At 46.6% G+C, this 20,180-nt stretch overlaps 1 protein-coding gene across 2 annotated transcripts in view; it reads right to left on the bottom strand.

The window, feature by feature from the left end:
* The window catches only part of FECH (ferrochelatase), a 36,583-nt gene extending 22,934 nt beyond the window's left edge, over nt 1-13,649 (bottom strand). The window contains exons 1-4 of one of the 2 annotated variants that reach the window (XM_021717061.1): nt 8,453-8,537; nt 6,490-6,528; nt 5,205-5,324; nt 1,603-1,751 (exon numbers count right to left, since the gene is read on the bottom strand). In XM_021717061.1, coding sequence (XP_021572736.1) covers nt 1,603-1,751; nt 5,205-5,302 — 247 coding nt within the window. In that variant the 5' untranslated portion in view covers nt 5,303-5,324; nt 6,490-6,528; nt 8,453-8,537. Of the gene's footprint in view, nt 1-1,602; nt 1,816-5,204; nt 5,325-6,489; nt 6,529-8,452; nt 8,538-13,522 lie in introns of those variants that run through there. The other variant, XM_021717062.1, reaches the window with a different exon arrangement.
* Between the last annotated feature and the right edge of the window lie 6,531 nt (nt 13,650-20,180).

Here is a 20,180-nt window from a genome sequence, read left to right as displayed (position 1 = left end):
GGTGTGTCCTGCAATCACTTGTACCTTGGATTTGATTAACTACAGCACTTATAGTTCATTGAAACATTCAGTGTTATATCCTGCACGTTACTCCTCTGTGTAGAGGTTCTCAGATACATATGATTATCTTTTTCGTTTATTGGTTCGTAATAAACCCTTGATCATGACAAACAGTTATTGACTAGAGCATTCGCTCTCTACCACATGAGTGGGGGGCAGCCACGTCTCCCTCGGCCACATTTGGAAAGATGCACTGTGCCACATGTAGCTGAACTGTAAAAGAAATGCCCTCAAGCCACAGCTGATGGCAGGAATCAAGCTGAATACGCAGAAGCATAAGCGAACAATCTTCCAGGTGAGATGATCTGCTAAGGGACTACAGCCCTTGTCCCCTGGTGCAATGGGAAACGGTGGCCTCTAAGAGTAACTTGAGTTGACGCTCAAGGATGTCTTCTCAGAGAAGAGGAAGATGCTCCTTTGGCCCTGCCTAGAGGGGCTGTTCTTGAGGGTGCCCACGGTCTCACACACCTGTCCTGTCCTGAAGCCCTAAAATGTCTTTGCAATGAACATATTTCATGTGTCCTAAGATGCACATTTTTTCAGTTTCAACATTTCTCATGCTGGTCCACCTCTACCACAGGTGGTATCTTAAAATTAACTGGCAGTGTTGTGTCCTTGTTTATACAAAAACGGCAGTGTGTCCTGCAATCAGTTGTACCTCGGATTCAATTAAATACAGCACTTGTAGCTCACTGTGCAACATTCACTGTTTCATTGAGGTTCTCAGATGCCTATAATTCTCTTTGATGCCATATCCACAGAGGTCCGTCAGAACCTCACGATGGTTGGTGTGGCCAAGATCTGGGAGCAATGGCTGGAAGTTGCTTATACCTTGTGGCTTCTGTGATGGCTATCTAATTCTGCTCTAAATGCTCTAATTAGAAATCCAACCAGAAAGAGAAGGCAATCGTGGCAGCCTCAATCCATTTCCCAACGATTTCTTTCCAGCACAATGATATCTGCATCTTTTATTTATGGTATGTTGCCTGTGCCTTAAAATCTAGCTCAACTTCACAAACACCTTAAACTGCCATTGGAAACTAATGTTCCAAATCCTTAGCTTTTGTATTTGTAATCTAAGAAGTAATGGAAAAGGGTATCACCATGTATGATGCAAAAATTCCCACCAGTCGAGAGATGCCAGTTCAGACAGCATGTGGTGTCCAAGGCTGTTTTTAATTTCATTACTACTTTGTTTTGGTTTTGGTTTTTTTTGAGTAGGAGTCTCACTCCGTCACCCAGGCTGGGTGCAGTGGCACACTCACAGCCACCCCAGCGTCGACCTGCTGGGCTCAGGCAATCCTTCCGCCTCAGCCTTCCAAGGAGCTGGAACTACAGGCACGCACTACCACGCCCGGCTCGTTTTTTAAATTTATTTATTGTAGAAATGAGGTCTCACCAAGTTGCCCGGGCTGGTCTCAAACCTGCGGGCTCAGGAGATCCGTTTGCCTTGGCCTCCCAAAGTGCTGAGCCACCAAGCCCGGCCTCATCATTACTTTGAAAGGACACTGCTTGGGATATGTTGATGAAGAGACACCATACCTGTGTTGGGGGACAACTTGTCCAGCAGCTTCACCATGCCTTCTCCCTGCTTGCAAGTCCACATCTTGATGGGGGATCCGCCTCCAATCCTGCGGTACTGCTCTTGAATCTTGGGGGTTCGGCGTTTGGCGATGAAGGGCGCCAGTTTACTAAAATCAGTTCACAAGGAGAGAAGTGAATTTCAGTTCACCTGAGCAACCTGAGAAACACTTTCTACTCAATAGAAAAAAGATAAACAAAGTTTTAGGAAGAACCTAGCAAGACTGACCCTTTAAAAATAGAAGCTTGAGGCCACGCAGTGGTTCATGCCTGTAATCCGAGCACTTTGAGAGGCTGAGGCAAGAGGATTGCTTGAGCTCAGGAGTTCGACACCAGCCTGGGCAACACAGCGAGACCTTGTCTCTACAAAATAAAAAATAAAAAAAGCCAGGCTTGGTGACTCAGCCTGTAATCCCGTGCCTTGGGAGGCTGAGGTGAGTGGATTACCTGAGCCGGCAGGTACGAGACCCGCCTGGGCAACTTGGCAAGACCTCATCTCTACAATAAATCGCAAAATTAGCCAGGTGTGGTAGCACGTGCCTGTAGTTCCAGCTACTTGGAAGGCTGAGGTGGAAGGATCACCGGAGCCCAGCAGGCTGAGGCTGCAGTGGCCGGGAGCAGCCACTGCACTCCAGCCTGGGCGAGAGTGAGACTCCAACTCAAAAAAAAATAAAAAAAATAAAAAAAATTGCCAAGCATGGCGGCACTGTAGTCCTAGCTATTCAGGAAGCTGAGGTGGAAGGATCACCTGAGCCCAGGAGGTCAAGGCAGTAGTGAGCCACCATCATGCCACTGCACTCTAGCCTGGAAAACAGAGTGAGACCCTGACTCAAAAAATAAATAAATAGATGAATAAGTAAATTAATAAGCTTGAGGTTATTGATAGTAGCTAGCTTTCTTGAAGAGCTAAGAGTTAATTCTCTTAAAGAATTAAGCTAAGGTTGGGTTAAGTGGCTCAGCCTGTAATCCCAGCACTTTGAGAGGCCGAGGTGAGTGGATTGCCTGAGACTGTGGGTTCGAGACCAGCCTGGCAACTTGGCAAGACCTCGTCTCTACACTAAATCAAAAATGAGCCATGCGTGGTAGAGCGCACCCATAGTTCTGGCTCCTTGGAAAGCTGAGGCAGAAAGATCACCTGAGCCCAGCAGGTCAAGGCTGCGGTGGCTGTGAGCATGGCACTGCCCTCCAGCCTGGGCGACAGAGTGAGACTCCAACTCAAAAACAATAAAACAAAACAAAAAAAGAATTAAGCTAGACATTCTGGGAGGACTACCTACCTCTGCCCTACAAGCTGTTCTAGCAACACTTCCTGAAGACTCAGGACACACAACACCCATGCCCAGAACCCTGGAGGTGTGCTAGCTGCTAGCTTAACACATTTTGATCCTGTACCAAACTAGACCTAGGATAGGAAGCATATATTCCTCTTAATTAAAAACAAGTGCCCAGGTCAGGCGTGGTGGCACACCCCTGTAATCCCAGCACTTTGGGAGGCAGAGATGAGAGGATTGCCTGAGCCCAACTATTCAACACCAGCAAGGGCAACTTGGTGAGACCTCTTCTCCACAGCAAATCAAGAAAAGGGCCAGGTGTGGTAGCTCATGCCTATGATCCCAGTACTTTGGGAGGCCGAGGTTAGAGGATTGCCTGAGCCTGTGGACAACTTGGTGAGACCTCATCTCTACAATAAATCAAAAAATTAGCCGGGCGTGGGGGTGCGTGCCTGTAGTTCCAGTTACTTGGAGGCTGAGGCAGAAGGATCACCTGAGCCCAGCAAGTTGAGGCTATGGTGGCTGTGAACATGCCACTGCACTCCAGCCTGGGCAACAGAGTGAGACTAACTCAAAAAAGGGAAAAAAATAAATCGAGAAAAATTAGCCAGGCATGGTGGTGTATGTCTATAGTTCCAGCTACTTGGAAGGCTGAGTCGGAAGGATCACCTGAGCCCAGCAGGTTGAGGTTGCAGTGGCCGTGAGCATGCCACTGCACTCCAGCTTGGATGACAGAGTGAGACTCTGACTCAGGAAAAAAAAAATGCCCATTCATCCTATAGATAGACTTGCATACGTGAGCAAAGATGCATGCACAAGCATGTTCACTACAACACTGCAAACAACATAAGTGTCCATCAGTGAAGCACCAGTTAATGCAATTCTAAGTCACCATGAAAAAATGAGCCAGATCTATATCCTCCGTAAGGAAACAAGATCCAGTGTTAAGTTTTTTGGTTTTTTGGTTTTTTTTGAGTCAGCGTCTCACTCTGTCACCCAGGCTAGAGGGCAGTGGCATGTTCTTGGTCACCACAGCCTCAACCTGCTGGGCTCAGGAGATCCTTCCGTCTCAGTCTTCCAAGTAGCTGGAATTACAGGCACGCACCACCACGTCTGGCTAATTTTTTTGTTGTTGTTATTTGTTGTAGAGATGAGGTCTCGCCAAGTGCCCGGGCTGGTCTCAAATCTGCAGTCTCAGGCAATCCTCTCACCTCAGCCTTCCAAAGTGCTGGGATTACAGGCATGAGCCACTGTGTCCAGCCCAGTGTTAAGTTTTTAAAAGAAAAGCAAAGTTCCAAACACTGTACATAAATACATTCACATTTGCATAACAAAGTGAAGAGTGTGTGTGTGTGTGTGTGTGTGTGTGTGTGTGTGTGTGCGCACACGCGCTTGGATATGCATGAACTATTTCTGGATATAACTGCTTACCTCCGGGGAGGCTGGAGTTCAAAGTGAAAGGGACACTTGCCTTATACTATACTTTTATAGTATTTGCATTTTTTTTTAGTTGGAGTCTCATTCTTTCACCCAGGCTGCAGTGCAGTGGCATGCTCACAGTCACCGCAGCCTCGACCTGCTGGGCTCAGGCGATCCTTCTACCTCAGTCTTCTAAGCAGCTGGAACCACAGGCACATGCTACCATGCCCAGCTAATTTTCTGATTTATTGTAGAGACGAGGTCTCACCAAGTTGTACAAGCTGGTCTTGAAGCCCTGGGCTCAGGCAATCATCTGGCCTCTGCCTCCCAAAGTGTTGGGATTACAGGCATGAGCCACCATGCATGCCCAGCATTCACTACTTGCATTTTTAATCCCGTGCATGCATTAATTTTTCATTACAAAAACCTATTTGGAAATAAAAAAGCAGAGAAGGAAGAAAGGGAGCGAGGATGAAAGGAAGAGGAGAAAGACAGCAACAATCCATACCCACAGCATAGTGAATAATAATCACTACTTCCCTGACTGTTTAATCAGCCGCTAAGTGCCAAGTACAAATATATCTTCAAAAATCTTTAAAGGTACTTAGGCTGTGTCAAGACAAGACAGCTTCCAGGGCTCTAGGAGAGGAAAGGGCCTGGAGAATTCTCACTAACTTGTCTTTTCTCCCCTGCAAGTCTTGACATGTCATACCCTTCCGAGAGACAGCAGAAAATAACGCCATTGCTTTCACTGTTGCTATATAAGCATTAAACCCACTTGTTGTTTTGAAGCTATAGAGTTGGGAGATACATGTAAGACAAAATGCACTGTATACATTATTTAAAGAGTACAGGTGTTTCTATGCATCTTACTTCTGGACAGGAAGGGTCATGAGGTCTCGGTCCAAGAAGAGCCTGAGAAGGAAATCGTGAACGTCGCCGAGGGTTTCAGGTCCCCCCATGTTCAGCATCAATATTCCAGTTTTCGGCTTCCTACATAAAACAAAATGCAACCGTTGGTCAGTCACGCTTTTTATTTTCCTCTAGGGTGGACTCTTGGCTCAGCTAGCAAACTCACGTCTAATCTGTTCAGTGCCAGGGTAAAGACTACAGCTCTTTGGGCTGCTATCACATGGCTCCCTACTCGGTAGGGGTGAGGCTTCTGTTTCTTCACGGCCAAGTACAGACTCTGATCTTCATCTCTGGGCACCTTGCATGACATTGGTATTCTCTAGGCTCTAAATGTTTCCCTTTCAAGTGTCAGCCTAAAGTAAGATACAATGCTTTAGGGACTGAGAGTCAAGGCAGAAATCTCCAACTGCCCTGAGGCCAAAGTGCCTGTCCATCTGAATGCCTTATGGATACAAAGGTGGCCTGACGTGTCCCAGCTTCGGGCTTCTCACTGGGAAAACAGGCGTCCACCACCCACCTCCAAAAGTTGTCTTGGGTGGGGAGCACACCTCATCAACAAGGGTACCTGCATAACGAACGTTTGCATATCTAACCCCAAATTGTATCACACATCTTTAAAATAAAAAATTTTAAAGTTAAAACAATTTTTTTTTTAAGTTGTCTTGAGAATTCAGTGGGTAACGTACTCAGTTGCCCAATGACAGTTTCCTGGCACACAGTAAGTTCTGTTGCATAGGAAGAAGAGTTCCCTTATAACATTAAGCTTCTGAAGTTTGATATCAGCTCATCTCTCACCCTTTCAGCTGCTCCCTTCTCTTTAGTCAATTATTAAATTAGGCCAGGCTCGGGGACTCACATCTGTACTCCCAGCACTTTGGGAGGCCAAGGTAGGAAGATTGCTTGAGCCCGGGAGTTTGAGACCAGCCTGGGCAACATAGTGAGACCTCGCCTCCATAAAAAGTAAAAAATTAGCCAGGTATGGTGGCGTGCACCTGCAGTCCCAGCTACTTGGTAGGCTGCAGTAAGAAGATTGCCTGAGGCCAGGAGGTTGAGGCTGTGGTGAGCCATGTTCATGCCACTGCACTCCTGCCTGTGTGAGAGACCTTGACTCAGAGAAAAAATAGATTAATTAAATGACTACCAACATAAATTACTGCTTGCTCCTCTGCTTCCTTCTCCAGTACTTGCCTTTACTCCTCTTTCCGTCTCCTGTTATGACAAATGACATCCTTCACTTGACACTCACCTCACTACCCTTCATGGAAATCCACTGCTTGATTAATTCCTGCAAAAAATGATGCTAACATTCAAATGAGTACCAAGCTAAAGAATCAAGCATTACATGAGCAGGAATAAGGCAAAAAACAAAGCAAAACGTTATCATGAAAGTTTTAAGTCAAGCAGCTTCAGAGAGACTTAAAAATCAAAAGTGTTATGCAAACATGCAAACTTCTTTTTTTTTCCGAGTTGGAGTCTCACTCTGTCACCCAGAATGGAGTGCAGTGATATGCTCCCAGCCACCACAGCCTCAATCTGCTGGGCTCCAGCAATTCTTCCACCTCAGCCTTCCAAGTAGCTGGAACTACAGGCACGCACTACCATGTCCGGCTGACTTTTTGACTTATTGTAGAGACGAGGTCTCGCCAAGTTGCCGAGGCTGGTCTCAAACCCATGGGCTCAGGCCATCTACTTGCCTTGACCTCCCAAAGTGCTGCCAAACATGCAAACTTCTAAGATCCGGAACAAGCTCTGGCGCCTACACAACGTAGGGTGAGCCAGGCCAGGAGTTCTCTGCTCCTAAACCCACCAGGGGGCAAGGTGAAGCCAGAGCAGAACCTGATGCCCCGGCATGCCCTGGGAGCCGCTGGAAGGCCAAGACTGGAGGCATGGGACTAGAAGGCCAGAGTCAGAGCTGGGCTGTGGAGAACAGGCCTTGTGTTTCCCCTTGGCCAAGTCCCATGTGAGGCAGTGATGGGGAAACTAAAGGACACAGAGTGCTGCTTCTATTCATTCAAATATTTTTGCATTAAAAAAATTGAAGGCCAGGCTCAGTGGCTCAGCCTGCCATCCTAGTGCTTTTGGAGGCTGAGGCGAGTGGACTGCCTGAGCCCGTGGGTCCGAGACCCATCCAGGCAACTTGGTGAAACCTTGTCTCTACAATAAATCAAAAAAATTAGCCGGGCATGGTAGCGCACACCTGTAGTTCCAGCTACTTGGGAGGCTGAGGCAGAAGGATCGCAGGAGCCCAGCAGGTCGAGGCTGCAGTGGCCGGGAGCGTGCTACTGCACTCCAGCCTGGGTACCACAGTGAGACTCCAACTCAAAAAAAAAAAATTGAAGCAGGCTGGGTGCAGTGGCTCATGCCTATAACCCCAGCACTTTGGGAGGCCAAGGTGAGAGGACTGCCTGAGCCCGCGGGTTCGAGACCCGCCTGGGCAACGTGGCGAGACCTCGTCCCCATAATAAATCAAAAAATCAGCCAGGTGTGGTGGTGCACACCGGTAGTTCCAGCTACTTGGAAGGATCGCCTGAGCCCGGCAGGTCGAGGCTGCGATGGCCATGAGCATGCCACTGTACTCCAGCCTGGGCGACAGAGTGACACTCCGACTCAAAAAGAAAAAGAAAAAGAAAAAGAATTAAAGTAGGTGGCAATGTCCTAACTGTATACGTGTTGTCAGGCCCAAAAGCCTCTTCCATCCTTATCAAGGGAGTGCTAACCTTCTCTCCTTCCAAACAACACAAGATAGAATTCACATACCATAAAACTCCCCGGTTTAAACTGAACAATTCAGTTGCTTTTAATACATTCAGAAGGTTGAAAAGCCATCACGACTATCTGATTCTAGGGCAAGAAACTTGGTATCCATTAAAGCCACTCCCCACTCCCTCTCTTCTCAGCCCTGACAACCACTCATCCACTTCCTGAGTCCATGGATTTGCCACAGAAATGGAATCACACAACTGTGTCTGGTTTCTTTCACTCAGTGTAAAACATTCGTGGTTCATTCACAGCATAGAAGCAATCAGTACACGCTACTCCTCTTTATTGCTAAATAATATTCTACTGCATGGTTATAACCTCATTCACTCTATTTTTTTATAACTTTTTCCCCCCAAAGACAAGGTCTCACTGTCTCCCATGCTGGAGTGCAGTGACACAATCATAGCTCGCTGTAGCCTTAAACTCCTGGGCTTAAGAGATCTTCCTACCTCAGCCTTCTGTGTAGCCGAAGCTGCAGGCATGTACGTAGGATGGCGTTTTGCTGTGTTTCTCAGGCTGGCCTTGAGCTCCTGACCTCAAGTGATCCTGCCACCTCAACCTCCCAAAGTGTTGGGGTTACAGGCTGAGCCTGGTCTCCATTCACTCTTGATAAAGCAGCTGAGAAATAACCAGCCTGAAAAGTACCTAAAACACCATTAATATAACTGCTGAGGGGTCCACCTCCTAAATCTATTACATCAGATCATCTCTGGCTGCTGCAGTGACTAAAACACCCCTGGTGAGATGGCAATTGTTTGGAAGACTGTTCTTAATATGTTCTAAAACTAATGACATATTAGGCTGGGCACAGTGGCTCACACCTGTAATCCCAACACTTTGGAAAGCCAAGACAGGAGGATTGCTTGAGCCTGAGAATTCAAGACTAGCTGAGGCAACAGAGTGAGAACCTGTCTCCACAAAAAATTTTTTTAAAATGAGCCAGGTGTGGTGGCATGCGCCTGTAGTCCCAGGGACTTACTCGGGACTAGCTAAGTTGGGGTCTTACTCTGTCGCTCAGGCTGGAGTTCAGTGGCACGCTCACGGCCACCCCAGTGTTGACCTGCTGGGTTCCATTGATCCTTCTGCCTCAGCCTTCCAAGTAACCAGAACTAAAGGCATGCAATACCACACCTGGCTAAGTTTTTTATTTATTACAGAGACGAGGTCTCACCAAGTTGCCCAGGCTGGTCTCGAACCCGAAGGCTCAGGCAATCCACTCGCCTGGGCCTCCCGAAGTGCTGGGATGACAGGCTGAGCCACTGAGCCCAGCCACTAATGACATTTTAATGGGCAATTTTTCAACCACAACATAATGTAAGGCAACAGAGTACGTCAAATTTATACAGGTGGGAACCGCTTTCTTGATCAACATGCTGTGGGTGAGTGAGATAGAGATCTGAATTCTCAGCCTAAATTTCCAGAGTAAGAGCCAACTCCTGGGGAAGGGGCAATGTTGCATTACAATGAGGTCAGAGATTTTCTGATTTAGACGCCATTATAAAGATGAACCGGGATCACTTTCACATCATTGTCTTAGACCAGGATGTCTCAGCCTCAGCACTGCTGGTGTCTGGGGTTGGGTTGTCCTTTTGCAGAGGACTACCCTGTCAATATGGGATGTTTAACAGCATACCAGGCCTCCATCTACTAAATGGCATCAGCGCACACCCCACCCTGGTTATAACAGCCAAACAGGTCTCTAGACATGGCCACATTTGTTCCAGAAGGCAAGTGTCCCCTACTCCCTAGGGAGAACCACCATCTCAGAGGAAGTGGATTTAACCCCCTTTTAACTAGGCCAACTATATTAAAGATATCATTGTCATGTAACTTTTCCACACAGAAGTCCTACCACTACATTAACAGTGGTGTTGAGTTTCCTTTCCTTGATGTCTGAAAATTCCAGACGCATTATTTTGTGAAACTGTAATATTCCCTTAATCTTCCTATTTAGAACACCAGTCTTCTCCTGGGATCCTGTCTTGCCCCCTCAAAATCTGTGACTCACAATAAATTAAGTGCATTTTCCCATGGATCGCTGCCAGTTAACAGATTACTGGTTAAAAAACCTCAGGCTAAAAGACTTACCTAAGCCACAGAGGGTATCAATGTGCAAAGGGGATTTTGAGCTGTTTTTTCATCTGTAACACCTGAGCTCAGAACAAGAGTGGCTTTAAAGGGGATGTTACTCTGCCCTGCTCATGGTTTTGCAAGCCCATGTTGATCTCACACATGAAAGAGATGCACACAGTTGGAAAATGCCTAAATGCTCATGCACTTAATTCAAAATGTGTTGTGCATGACAAATAGCGCATTAGCGAGCCCTGGCCCGGCACCCCTCCATTCCAGAATGAGAAGCGCAAAGCTTTAGTCAAGAGTCTTCATCGCTTCTGCCCTCCAGACAGAGCACACCTGAGACCCAGGTCGGCTTGGGCAAGTTCCCTTTGTTTGAGCATAAAAGTGTACCCAGCAAAATGTATTTCAAACTTCTGACTTGAAAGAGTTTCAGTGTTTTGCCATTTTTGTATTCCAGGATTCTCAAAATATGAGGCTTTTTCCTTTTAAAGATTAAATGTACGTAACAGAAGCTTAAGCTCATCAATTAGTAAAGAAACAATAATTCTATTCTACTAAATATGGTCGGCATCAAGAAAAAGTAATACAATCCCAGCTCTTCATCAAAACTACCAGTCTACGCTGCCCCTAGAACAGTTTGGCAAACTACACCACATGCACTACATTTGTGCACACTCTGCCCCCATTGCCTGTTTTTGTAAATAAAGTTTTATTAGAACACAGTTCTACTCATGTATAACTGCCCTCACATGACAACAGCAGAGTTGAATAGCAGCAAAACAGACTGCTTAGCCAACAAAGTCTAAAAAATGTACTACCTAACCCTTTTCGGAACAAGTTTGTCAACCCCTAATCCAGTATAGTGTCTAGTCTAGTATTCTAGTCCAGTCCAGTCTAAGCATTAAGCATCTCAATGCCTTCATCATGCTGAAATCAGACGTTCCACAAAGATACTCATTTCCTCATTTCTAGTATGGAAAACTAGAAAATAACCTATGTGTCTCATAATGTGGGAAGGGATAAGTAAATCATGGTGTAATAAAATAATCTTAAGCTATCAAAATAATATAGAAAAAAATTTATATGATGACAGAGTAACAAAAAGAGGAAATTATAAATACATTATATACAGTACTGTCACATTTTGCTAAGCATTTACTGAGTCAATATTAATAGATCTAGATGTAGAAACAAATACTGGCTAGTAAAATTATCAGTGATTTTTAATCCTTTTTTGTTTATTTTTGCCCATCTGTGTTTCTAAAAGGAAACCATTCCTTTCGTGTAGATATGACATAAAGTAACTTAATTCGGGCATTTTAAAGATTTTTATTAAATTTAATAATTTAACATTAAGATTGTAAGCATCACTGGCTTTTGCCACCGGAATAATACAAGAATGAAAACGCTTTTCTTCCAGGGTTCCACACTGAACAACTTCTTCAGTTTACAACAAATACCTCTTCTAACCCCAAAGGATTCACGGCTGAGGTGGAAGAGAGGCCAGGGAGGAAGGGTGCCCTCCCTGGCACACTGCCACACAGAGAGGATGTCTGTACTTCCCCTTCCTGACCGATTCCTCCCGCCAGGAGGACAGTTCAGAGGAGACAATTTGGGGCCCTCCCCCTAATGCCCTAGCCCCAGTGAGCCTCTTTACTTAGTACTCACAATGAAAAATAACAATACAAAATAAGAATACGAGGGGAGACCTCCCCAAAGAACAGAACTTGTGTATAGCAGTTGTGTATTTATTCTGACATGTCTAAACTGCAGTCACCTTCAAAGTACTCTCCATTTGATGCAATACACCTACTAAGATGCTATTTTCCACTGCTCAAAGCAGTTTTGAGCTTGTCGGTTTTGATGATTTTTAGTGCTTCTGCCATTTTTTGTTATGCCTCTTCCACATCAGCAAAATGTTTCCCTTTGAGGACTTTTTTCATCCGGAGAAATAAAAAAAAAGTCACTTGGGGTGAGACCAAGTGAACAGGAAGGGTGGGGCCCAGGGTCATGCCGTTTTGGGGCAAAAACTGAACACTCAGCATGACACAGGTAGGTGAGCTCGGAAATCGCCCATCATGAAACGGGCAGACGCATTGAAAGAACCACCAAAAAAAAAATCGCTGAGGCCAAACACAGCCTCTCACGACATCGCTGGCTGTACACTGATGCCGATGGGTTCCCAGAACACTTACCTAGTGCGGGAAGCCTACGCCACCAGGGCCCACCCTCCAAATGATAACTCCAGGTTTATTTTGGGTCCCCCGTGTATTTCATTTTCCGAGCTACATAATTTCCATAGAACAATGTGTGGTGTGGCAGAATAGTCAAGGCGTTAAATAGGTCCCAGCTACTTCCTGCCTGGCACTAAAGTGTGATGTTTCCACGTACTCATCTAAATAACTTCTCTTTATAGAATCTCCTGTGGTCTCTGTACAGAGAAAGACTTGGGGACAGACAGCTTTGGCTTCTGTTACCAAAGAGGACACGCAGCAATAATGGACGCCTTCTGCAGGCCACCAGAAGTGAGGCACGAAACAGGTATGAATACTTCATTTATTTAATAAATTATAAATCAAATTATGTCATTTATAATTATGTCCACTGCGTTAACAGATGAAAAACAATAATAGTTTCCCATAGGACTTCTTGGTAGATGTTTTTCTTGGTAGAGACAGGGTCTTGCTATGTTGCCCACGTTGGTCTCAAACTCCTGGGTCAAGTGATCCTACCACCTTGGCCTCCCAGAATGCTGGGATTACAGGTATAAGCCATCATGCCTGGCCTTTGATAGAATATACACTTTGTAGGCTTAATTTATGCTAGTTCATAAATTCATTTCCAGCACACATATAATTGTGTTATGTGACATATTCTGAAACCAGATTCTTACATGATTTACAGAATATTCGTCCTCAGCTATGTGTCCTTTAATAAGAGGCCTGTTCTGGGGAAGGAGTGGCTGGGGAGAAGAAGTGTAAAATCTATGATTTAACAGCTACCAGAAAGAAGCCAAAGCCCAGCATGGTGGCTCACGCCTGTAATCCCAGAATTTTGGGAGGCCAAGGCAGTAGGATTGCATGAGCCCAGGAGTTTGAGACCAGCCTAGGAAACACAGCAAGATCTCTCTCTATATAAAATAAAAAAAATTAGTCAGGCATGGTGGTATGTGCCTGTAGTCTCAGCTACTCGGGAGGCTGAGGTGGAAGGACTGCCTGAACCTAGGAAGTTGAGGCTGTAGTGAGCCGGGATCATTCCACTGACCCCAACTTGGGTGACAGACTGAGACACTGGCTCAAAAAAAAAAAAGAAAGCCAAGGAAACAGTACAGAACTCCTTATGCACTGGGTTTTCCCAGCATCTTTCCTCCTAGGCAACTTGAACATCCTGGTATTCGCAGCAATCTGGGAAATCCTTATTAGTACCTAACGTTAGACTCATACCTCTCCTCCAGTTGAACTTGAAGTTTTGCGCCTTGGGCACGCTGGGTTGTTTCTGTGGTGGCAGCAAATGCTGCTGTCCCGGACTCGTACCTCCACGGCTGACAGGCCCTCAAGCTGCTGGACGCCACTGTGACAAAACGAAAGTGCTGGCATGAAATCTAGCTGAAACCGATTCCTTCTGAGGAGCTCCTTAGAGCATAATCCTGGCTCTAAAATTTAAAGAGATGCAATAGCTGAGATGACTCTCCTAGCATTTCTCTGCAGGCCGGTGAAGGTACTGAAGACCCCTCTCCAAGGGGCTGGCGTGGAGGCTCGCTCCCCTAGGACGGCTAATGAGAACCTGCAGGGAGCCTTTTTAGAAACTACCAGGCCTCCTCTCCCTGCCCTGGCTGCAGATTTTGAAATGATCCCTCATGAGAACCGCTGCACGGGATGAGGAAGAGTGACAGGTGTACGCTGCTCACAAAAGGGACGGGCCTTCAAAAAGGTGAAGATTCAGAGTGGACACGGGGCCACTTTTCAACCAGACACAGATCTCACGTCTGGCCACAAGCCTTCTCCGGCAAAGTACAGTGCTGAGAACCCAGCATCGCTCTTGGACCCTGACGGGGTCGGGGGGTTATGGAAAGGGGGCAGTTCTGCTTTACAGTGCCTGTCCTGGCCCTCCTCCCGCCATGCCCCACCCCACGGAGTGTGTCGTCTATACAAGCAAGGAGACAGGCCTCCCCCAGGGTGAGTGCAAGCCCCAGGCTAGGCTTCCAGGACCCCAGAATTCCTTGTCCCCAAAGACCCTGTCCACTTCCAGGGTTTGGGCAGAACTCTCTCCTGCATCCATCCTCCTGGGGGCAGATGGTACCAGCAGGGTAAGCAAATCTTGACCGTAATGAAGGCCCAGGGATGGTCATTTGCAGGGGAAAGAATGAAGCTGGGACACAGACTGGCGTGGCCACATGTGTGTGCACAAGACTCCTCCCGAGGCAAGAAAGAGCCAGCAGAGGGAAGAGAGGCAGGAAAGCCTGCAGGTCAGAGGCAACTCTCCCAAGGCCTCCACATTCTGCGGATGCTCTAGAGAGTTCGAGAGTTCACCCTTCCGGGTCGTCAGGAAGGCCTATTTGTCCACGTAAGAAGAGAGAACACAGTTCACAGTCTGCTGGTTTGCTGTCTGTCCTGCATAGGAAAAATATGCCTCTGTGTATATACACTTGCCTGGAGAGCCCACCTGAACTGAGGAGTCCGTGTGCCACACTCAGCTGTCCTAGGAACAGTGCTGGTTCTCAAACATCCAGTGAAATGAAATTGAAGCCACAGTGCAGTTACTGAAGATGGCAATGTGAGCAGTTACTGCCATGCTCCGGGCTGCACACGTGACCTCCTTGCCCCTTCTCAAAACGGGTTTGGAACCAGCTTGTGACCTGTCTCCTCCTATCTCCTCCCACCACGAGGCAAAGGTGTCCTGGGAAGGAATTCACGCTGTGGACCAAGCAGAGCTGACTCTGAATCCAGCTCTACCACTTACTAGCAATGGGGCTGGGGTGGGCTTAAAATCTGAGGCCCAGCTCACCGTGGTAGTTCACACCTGTAGTCCCAACAATTTGGGAGACCGAGGCAGGAGGATTACTTGAGCCCAGGAGTTTGAGACCAACCTGGGCAACATAGTGAAACCCACATCTCTACAAATAAATAAACAGCCAGGCATGGTAGCATCACCTGTAGTCCCAGGTACTCGAACTGAGGCTGAGGCGGAAGGATCGCCGGAGCCCAGGAGTTCGAGGCTGTGGCGAGTCGGGATCATGCCACTGTACTCCAGCCTGGGCAACAGGGTGAGACCCCGACTCCAGAAAAAAAATCTCTGAGCCTTAACTTCTCCGGCTGTAAAATAACATCCTGCTACTGGGATGCTTGTGAGAATTAAAGCTGACAGGTGAAGCGCTGGACAGTGTCCCACAAGATGAGTGCCCGCATGCGTTTCAATTGTGAGCTTCCAGAAGATGGGAACTACACCTGCTCTGATTTTTTTAATCACCTAACATGCCTCTAAAATATAAGAGAATGACACCTCCAGACCTCTGAGATTGCCAGCTAATCAGGCAGTGCACGTTCCCAGCAGAGCCAACTATGTGAGCTTGTGCCGAAGAATCTTTACCAACTCAAAGCGGAAGTGCAAAGACTGACATAAAGAAGTCCAATTCCACTCCAATGAAGTCTCAGGCCAACTCTCATCTCCTTATTTTAGACGGCTTTAATTCTGAAAGACACGATGAGACTTAAGCAGGTTCTTAATCAAGCTGCAATGTCCCCAATTTCTTATGTGAATGAGACTGTATCAGATTCTATGGGGACTGAGAAGAAAACTTTGGCATTCCAAAATTTTACTGCTTGTACAGGTTGAGCACCCCAAATCTAAAATCTGAAATGCTCCAAAACCTGAAACTTTTTGAGCCCTGACACGATGCACAAAAGAAATGTTCACTGGAGTACCTCCAGTTTCGGGTTTTCAGATTTGGGATGCTCAACTTGTAAGACATTTCAAAATCTGAAAAAACTTGAGGCCAGGCCTGTAATCCCGGTACTTTGGAAGGCTGAGGTGGGAGGACTGCTTGGGCCCCTGAGTTTGAGACCAGCCTAAGCAACGTAGCAAGACCTTATCTCTACAAAAAACTAGCCAGGCGTGGTAGTGCATGCTGTAGTCCCAGCTACTTGGGAGGCTGAAGCAGAAGGATCACTCAAGCCCAGTCAGTTGAGTGCAGTGATCATGCCACTGCACTCCAGTCTGGGTGATAGAGTAGGGAAAGAAAGAAAGAAAAGAAAGAGGGCAGGAAGGAAGGCAAGGAAGAAACAAAAAGAAAAAAACTTGAAAACCAAAACACTTCTGGTCCCAAGCCTTTCAGACAAGGGATACTCAACCTGTAATAAAATAGCATTCCTGCCCACGTGCGGTGGCTCACCTCAGCACTTTGGGAGGCCAAAATGGGAGATCACTGGAGGCCAGGAGTTCAAGACCAGACTGGGCAACATAGTGAGACTCTCATCTCTACAAAAAGTAAAACAAAAAACAAAAAACTAGCTGGTGGTGGCCTGTAATTCTGGCTATTAGAGAGGCTAAGGCCAGAGGATCACTTGAGTACAGGAGTTAGAGGCTGCAGTGCGCCATGATCACACTGCTGTACTTCAGCCTGGGCAACACAGTGAGACCCTGTCTCAAATCAAAAAAAAAAAAAAAACAAATCCTTCTTCAAATATACAAAAACAAGGAGGGAGGCAACTGGGAGGGGCTAGATCCTCCAATGTGTAGATTAGGATTTGCTAGTGCAATACGGGAACTAGGAGTTTTTCAAGCTGCTTCACCATTGCCACGCCTCCTATTTACAAAATTCTCTTCTCCATGGTTGACCAGATTCTCAGAGAAAAGGGTGATGGTGCCAACGAGGGGACCCTTCCCCTCAGGACACAGAGTTAATATACGCCCCCTCCTCTACCCTAATGAGTTGAAGGTTCTAAAGAAGTGAAGTATCAGCCGGGCACAGTGGCTCATCCTGTAATCCCAGCACTTGGGAGGTCGAGGCGAGAGGATTGCCTGAGCTCAGGGGTTCGAGGCCAGCCTGAGTAACATGGCAAAATCTTGCCTCTACAATAAATCAAAAATCAGGCCAGGGTTGGTGGCTCAATCTGTAATCCCAGCACTTTGGGAGGCCGAAGCGAGAGGACTGCCTGAGCCTAGGTTCGAGACCAGCCTGGGCAACTTGGTAAGACCTCATCTCTATAATAAATCACAAAAACTAGCCGGGCATGGTGGCGTGCATCTGTAGTTCCAGCTACTTGGAAGGCTGAGGTGGAAGGATGGCCTAAGCCCAGCAGGTCGAGGCCACAGTGGCCGTGAGTGTGCCACTGCACTCCAGCCTGGGCGACAGAGTAAGACTCCGACTCAAAAAAAAAAAAAAAAAAAAAGAAGCGAAGAGTCTCCTACCAAGTCATTAGTGTTCATCTAGGTTAAAGGAGCTTAAAGTAATCATTCAAAGGACCAACTGATACTCCTGAAAAGACTCTGCTCACAGCTGAAGGGAAGCTGATAGCACAGGAAGCACCATGCAAGGTACAGGGTGTGTGGTCTGGAGCCGGAGACCTGAGCAGAAATCTCATACAGGACCAACAAGCGGTATGGCTGAACTTGACAACTCACTGAGCCACTGCGGGTCTTACTTTTCTCATCTGTAGGACGTGATAAGGCCAACCGTGCAGGCCTGGTGTGAAGATTAGGGAAGAAATGTCCAGCTCCAAGAACAGCGTCTGGCACACTGCATGGGGTTATGCAAAGAGGTTAAGAATATCCACCGGTACTGACTCGCCTACCTCTGAGCTAAAACCTAGTAATTCTGTCCCTACTCCTTACATGGGCAACTGGTCTAACCTTAGCAGGCCTACAAACAATAAAAGCTATCAAAACGAGAGATACACAGCAGAGCAGAAGATGACATAAGGAAACAAAACTGACTGGGCATGGTGGTTCACGCCTATAATCCCAGCACTTTGGGAGTCCGAGGTGAGAGGATTGCCTGAGCCCACGGGTTCGAAACCAGCCTGGGCAACTTGGCAAGACCTCGTCTCTACAATAAATCAAAAAAATAGCCTTGCGTGGTGGCACGTGCCTGTAGTTTGAGCTACTTGGAAGGTTGAGGCGGAAGAATCACCTGAGCCCAGCAGGTCAAGGCTGCAGTGGCCGGGAGCGGCCACTGCACTCCAGTCTGGGCGATGGAGTGAGACTCCAACTCAAAAAAAAAAAAAGGAAAAAGAAAACAAAACTTCCTTTCTCCTGAGTGTTGCACAACTGTAGCCCTAGCGACTTGGGAGGCTGAGGCAGGAGGATTGTTTTGAGTTCAGGAGTTTGAGATCAGCTTGGGCAACACAGCAAGATTCTGTCTCAAGAAGAAAAAAAAAAATTCTGTTTTAAAAAAAACAAAACAAAGAAACTTCTAACTCCTAGGCAAGCCCATAGATGATCATTTAAAAGTATACCTGTAATTTAAGAAACTCGTGGTTATCAACTAGCTCTTCAAAACCAAATTATTTTACTATTTTGGATGCTTGGGGATGGGACAGAAGAAGTAAGAGGCAAGATACAAAAGTACATAAATATATTATAAAGCCCTTTTCTATCACACAGGCGATAAGGATTATTTCAAAAGGTACTTATAAAAATATGTACCTTTAAAAAATTAACAGAGTGCTTGCATAATGAACATTTATATACTTAACCCTGAATTGTACCCCATATCATTAAAATTAAAAATTAACAGTAGAAATAAGGTTCTATATTGTGACTATTCATAAACACTGGGGGTGCTTTTTAAAAAATAATTATTTTTTGGTGTGGAGCCAAAATATTCTGTCTTTTATTTAAACACTAAAACTCTTTTATTATCCTAGGAGACTTACAGGCCCATTGTAAAAAAGTTTGGAAAGAAAAACAATAATTCTGATAGAGAGAGAGAGAGACAGACAGTCAGGAAGTACATGGCCCACCCCAGAAAGCTCCTAATTAATTCTGTAATATGCTAAACACATAAAGTATAAACGTTTGCTTTTCCACTTCTACTTTCAGAACTCATTTTCAGAAATACTACTCAATTTTTTGTCACCCAGAAAATGCTAACCCTTTTCTATCAACCAAAAAAATCGTGTAACTACACCTCAAAATCAAGAGTCCATAACACAAATGGACTCCAAACCTACTTCTGCTATGGCTTGAGTCCTTCCACTTATAATCCAGACAACAAATAACCAAGTTTCACATATTGTTCCATGACCTCAAGTCCAGAGCCTGTCAGACTTTATTTGCCACAGGAAAGGTCAGCAAAAGAAAAGATTAATTCAATAGTTCTTTCAGCCCCATGACTGGCACTGTCCTGCCTCTTCTGAAAAGATAATGCCTTTTGCCCACAGTGCCCTCAGCGAGCTGTCTTCACCGTACACTGGGTCTTGATTATCTTCCTAACAAAGGCACCTGTAATTAGATACAGAGGTTCAGGGTGGATTCTCGCCAGGCCCTCTGAGCAGGTGCCAGGCTGATGAATTAGGAAACTTCTTGCAGAAATAAGTCAGGGCTGCGTCCAGGCACGGTTCAAATGCATTCAACAGGCATCTTCCTTGCGGCAGCCTTTTACATGAATAACTGGGAACATCTGGCGGATCTCAGGGCAACTACTGTGGCCAAGCAAGGTGCAGTGGGCTTCACCTGCACTCTGCTCCTTATGGCAGCCTGGGAGGTCTTACCTTCCACCTTTTACATTTACCAAGGCCCACCTCGTTCAAGGTGTCACCCTGGGAAGTCCCAACTGGGGAGTCTGACCCAGAGTCCCATCGGCTCATCCTGCGCATACAACCTAGTTTCTCAGTTTGCATCAGAAACGTGAGCTTGTGCAGGGGTCTCCAGAGATCACCAGCCCTCACCGGCCCAGGCTGCCCCCGTGGGTCCCGCTGCCAGGAGAAGCGGGCGCCGAGCGATGCCACCGGCTCTCATCAGCAGGGAGCGAACTGCAGGGCAGATGCCCGTGGGGGGGGGTGACGACGATGACCACGCCGTCCCCACTGTCCTCCGTGGCAGTCCCAAACGATCTTGTTAAAACACAGGACAGCCACCGGGGCGGGGACCAACTCGGCCCCC

The sequence above is a fragment of the Carlito syrichta genome, unplaced genomic scaffold (genome assembly GCF_000164805.1).
Source record: "Carlito syrichta isolate Samal-C Ts95f unplaced genomic scaffold, Tarsius_syrichta-2.0.1 Scaffold309211, whole genome shotgun sequence".
Classification (NCBI taxonomy): domain Eukaryota; kingdom Metazoa; phylum Chordata; class Mammalia; order Primates; family Tarsiidae; genus Carlito; species Carlito syrichta.
This window is presented reverse-complemented; position numbering and strand designations above follow the sequence as displayed.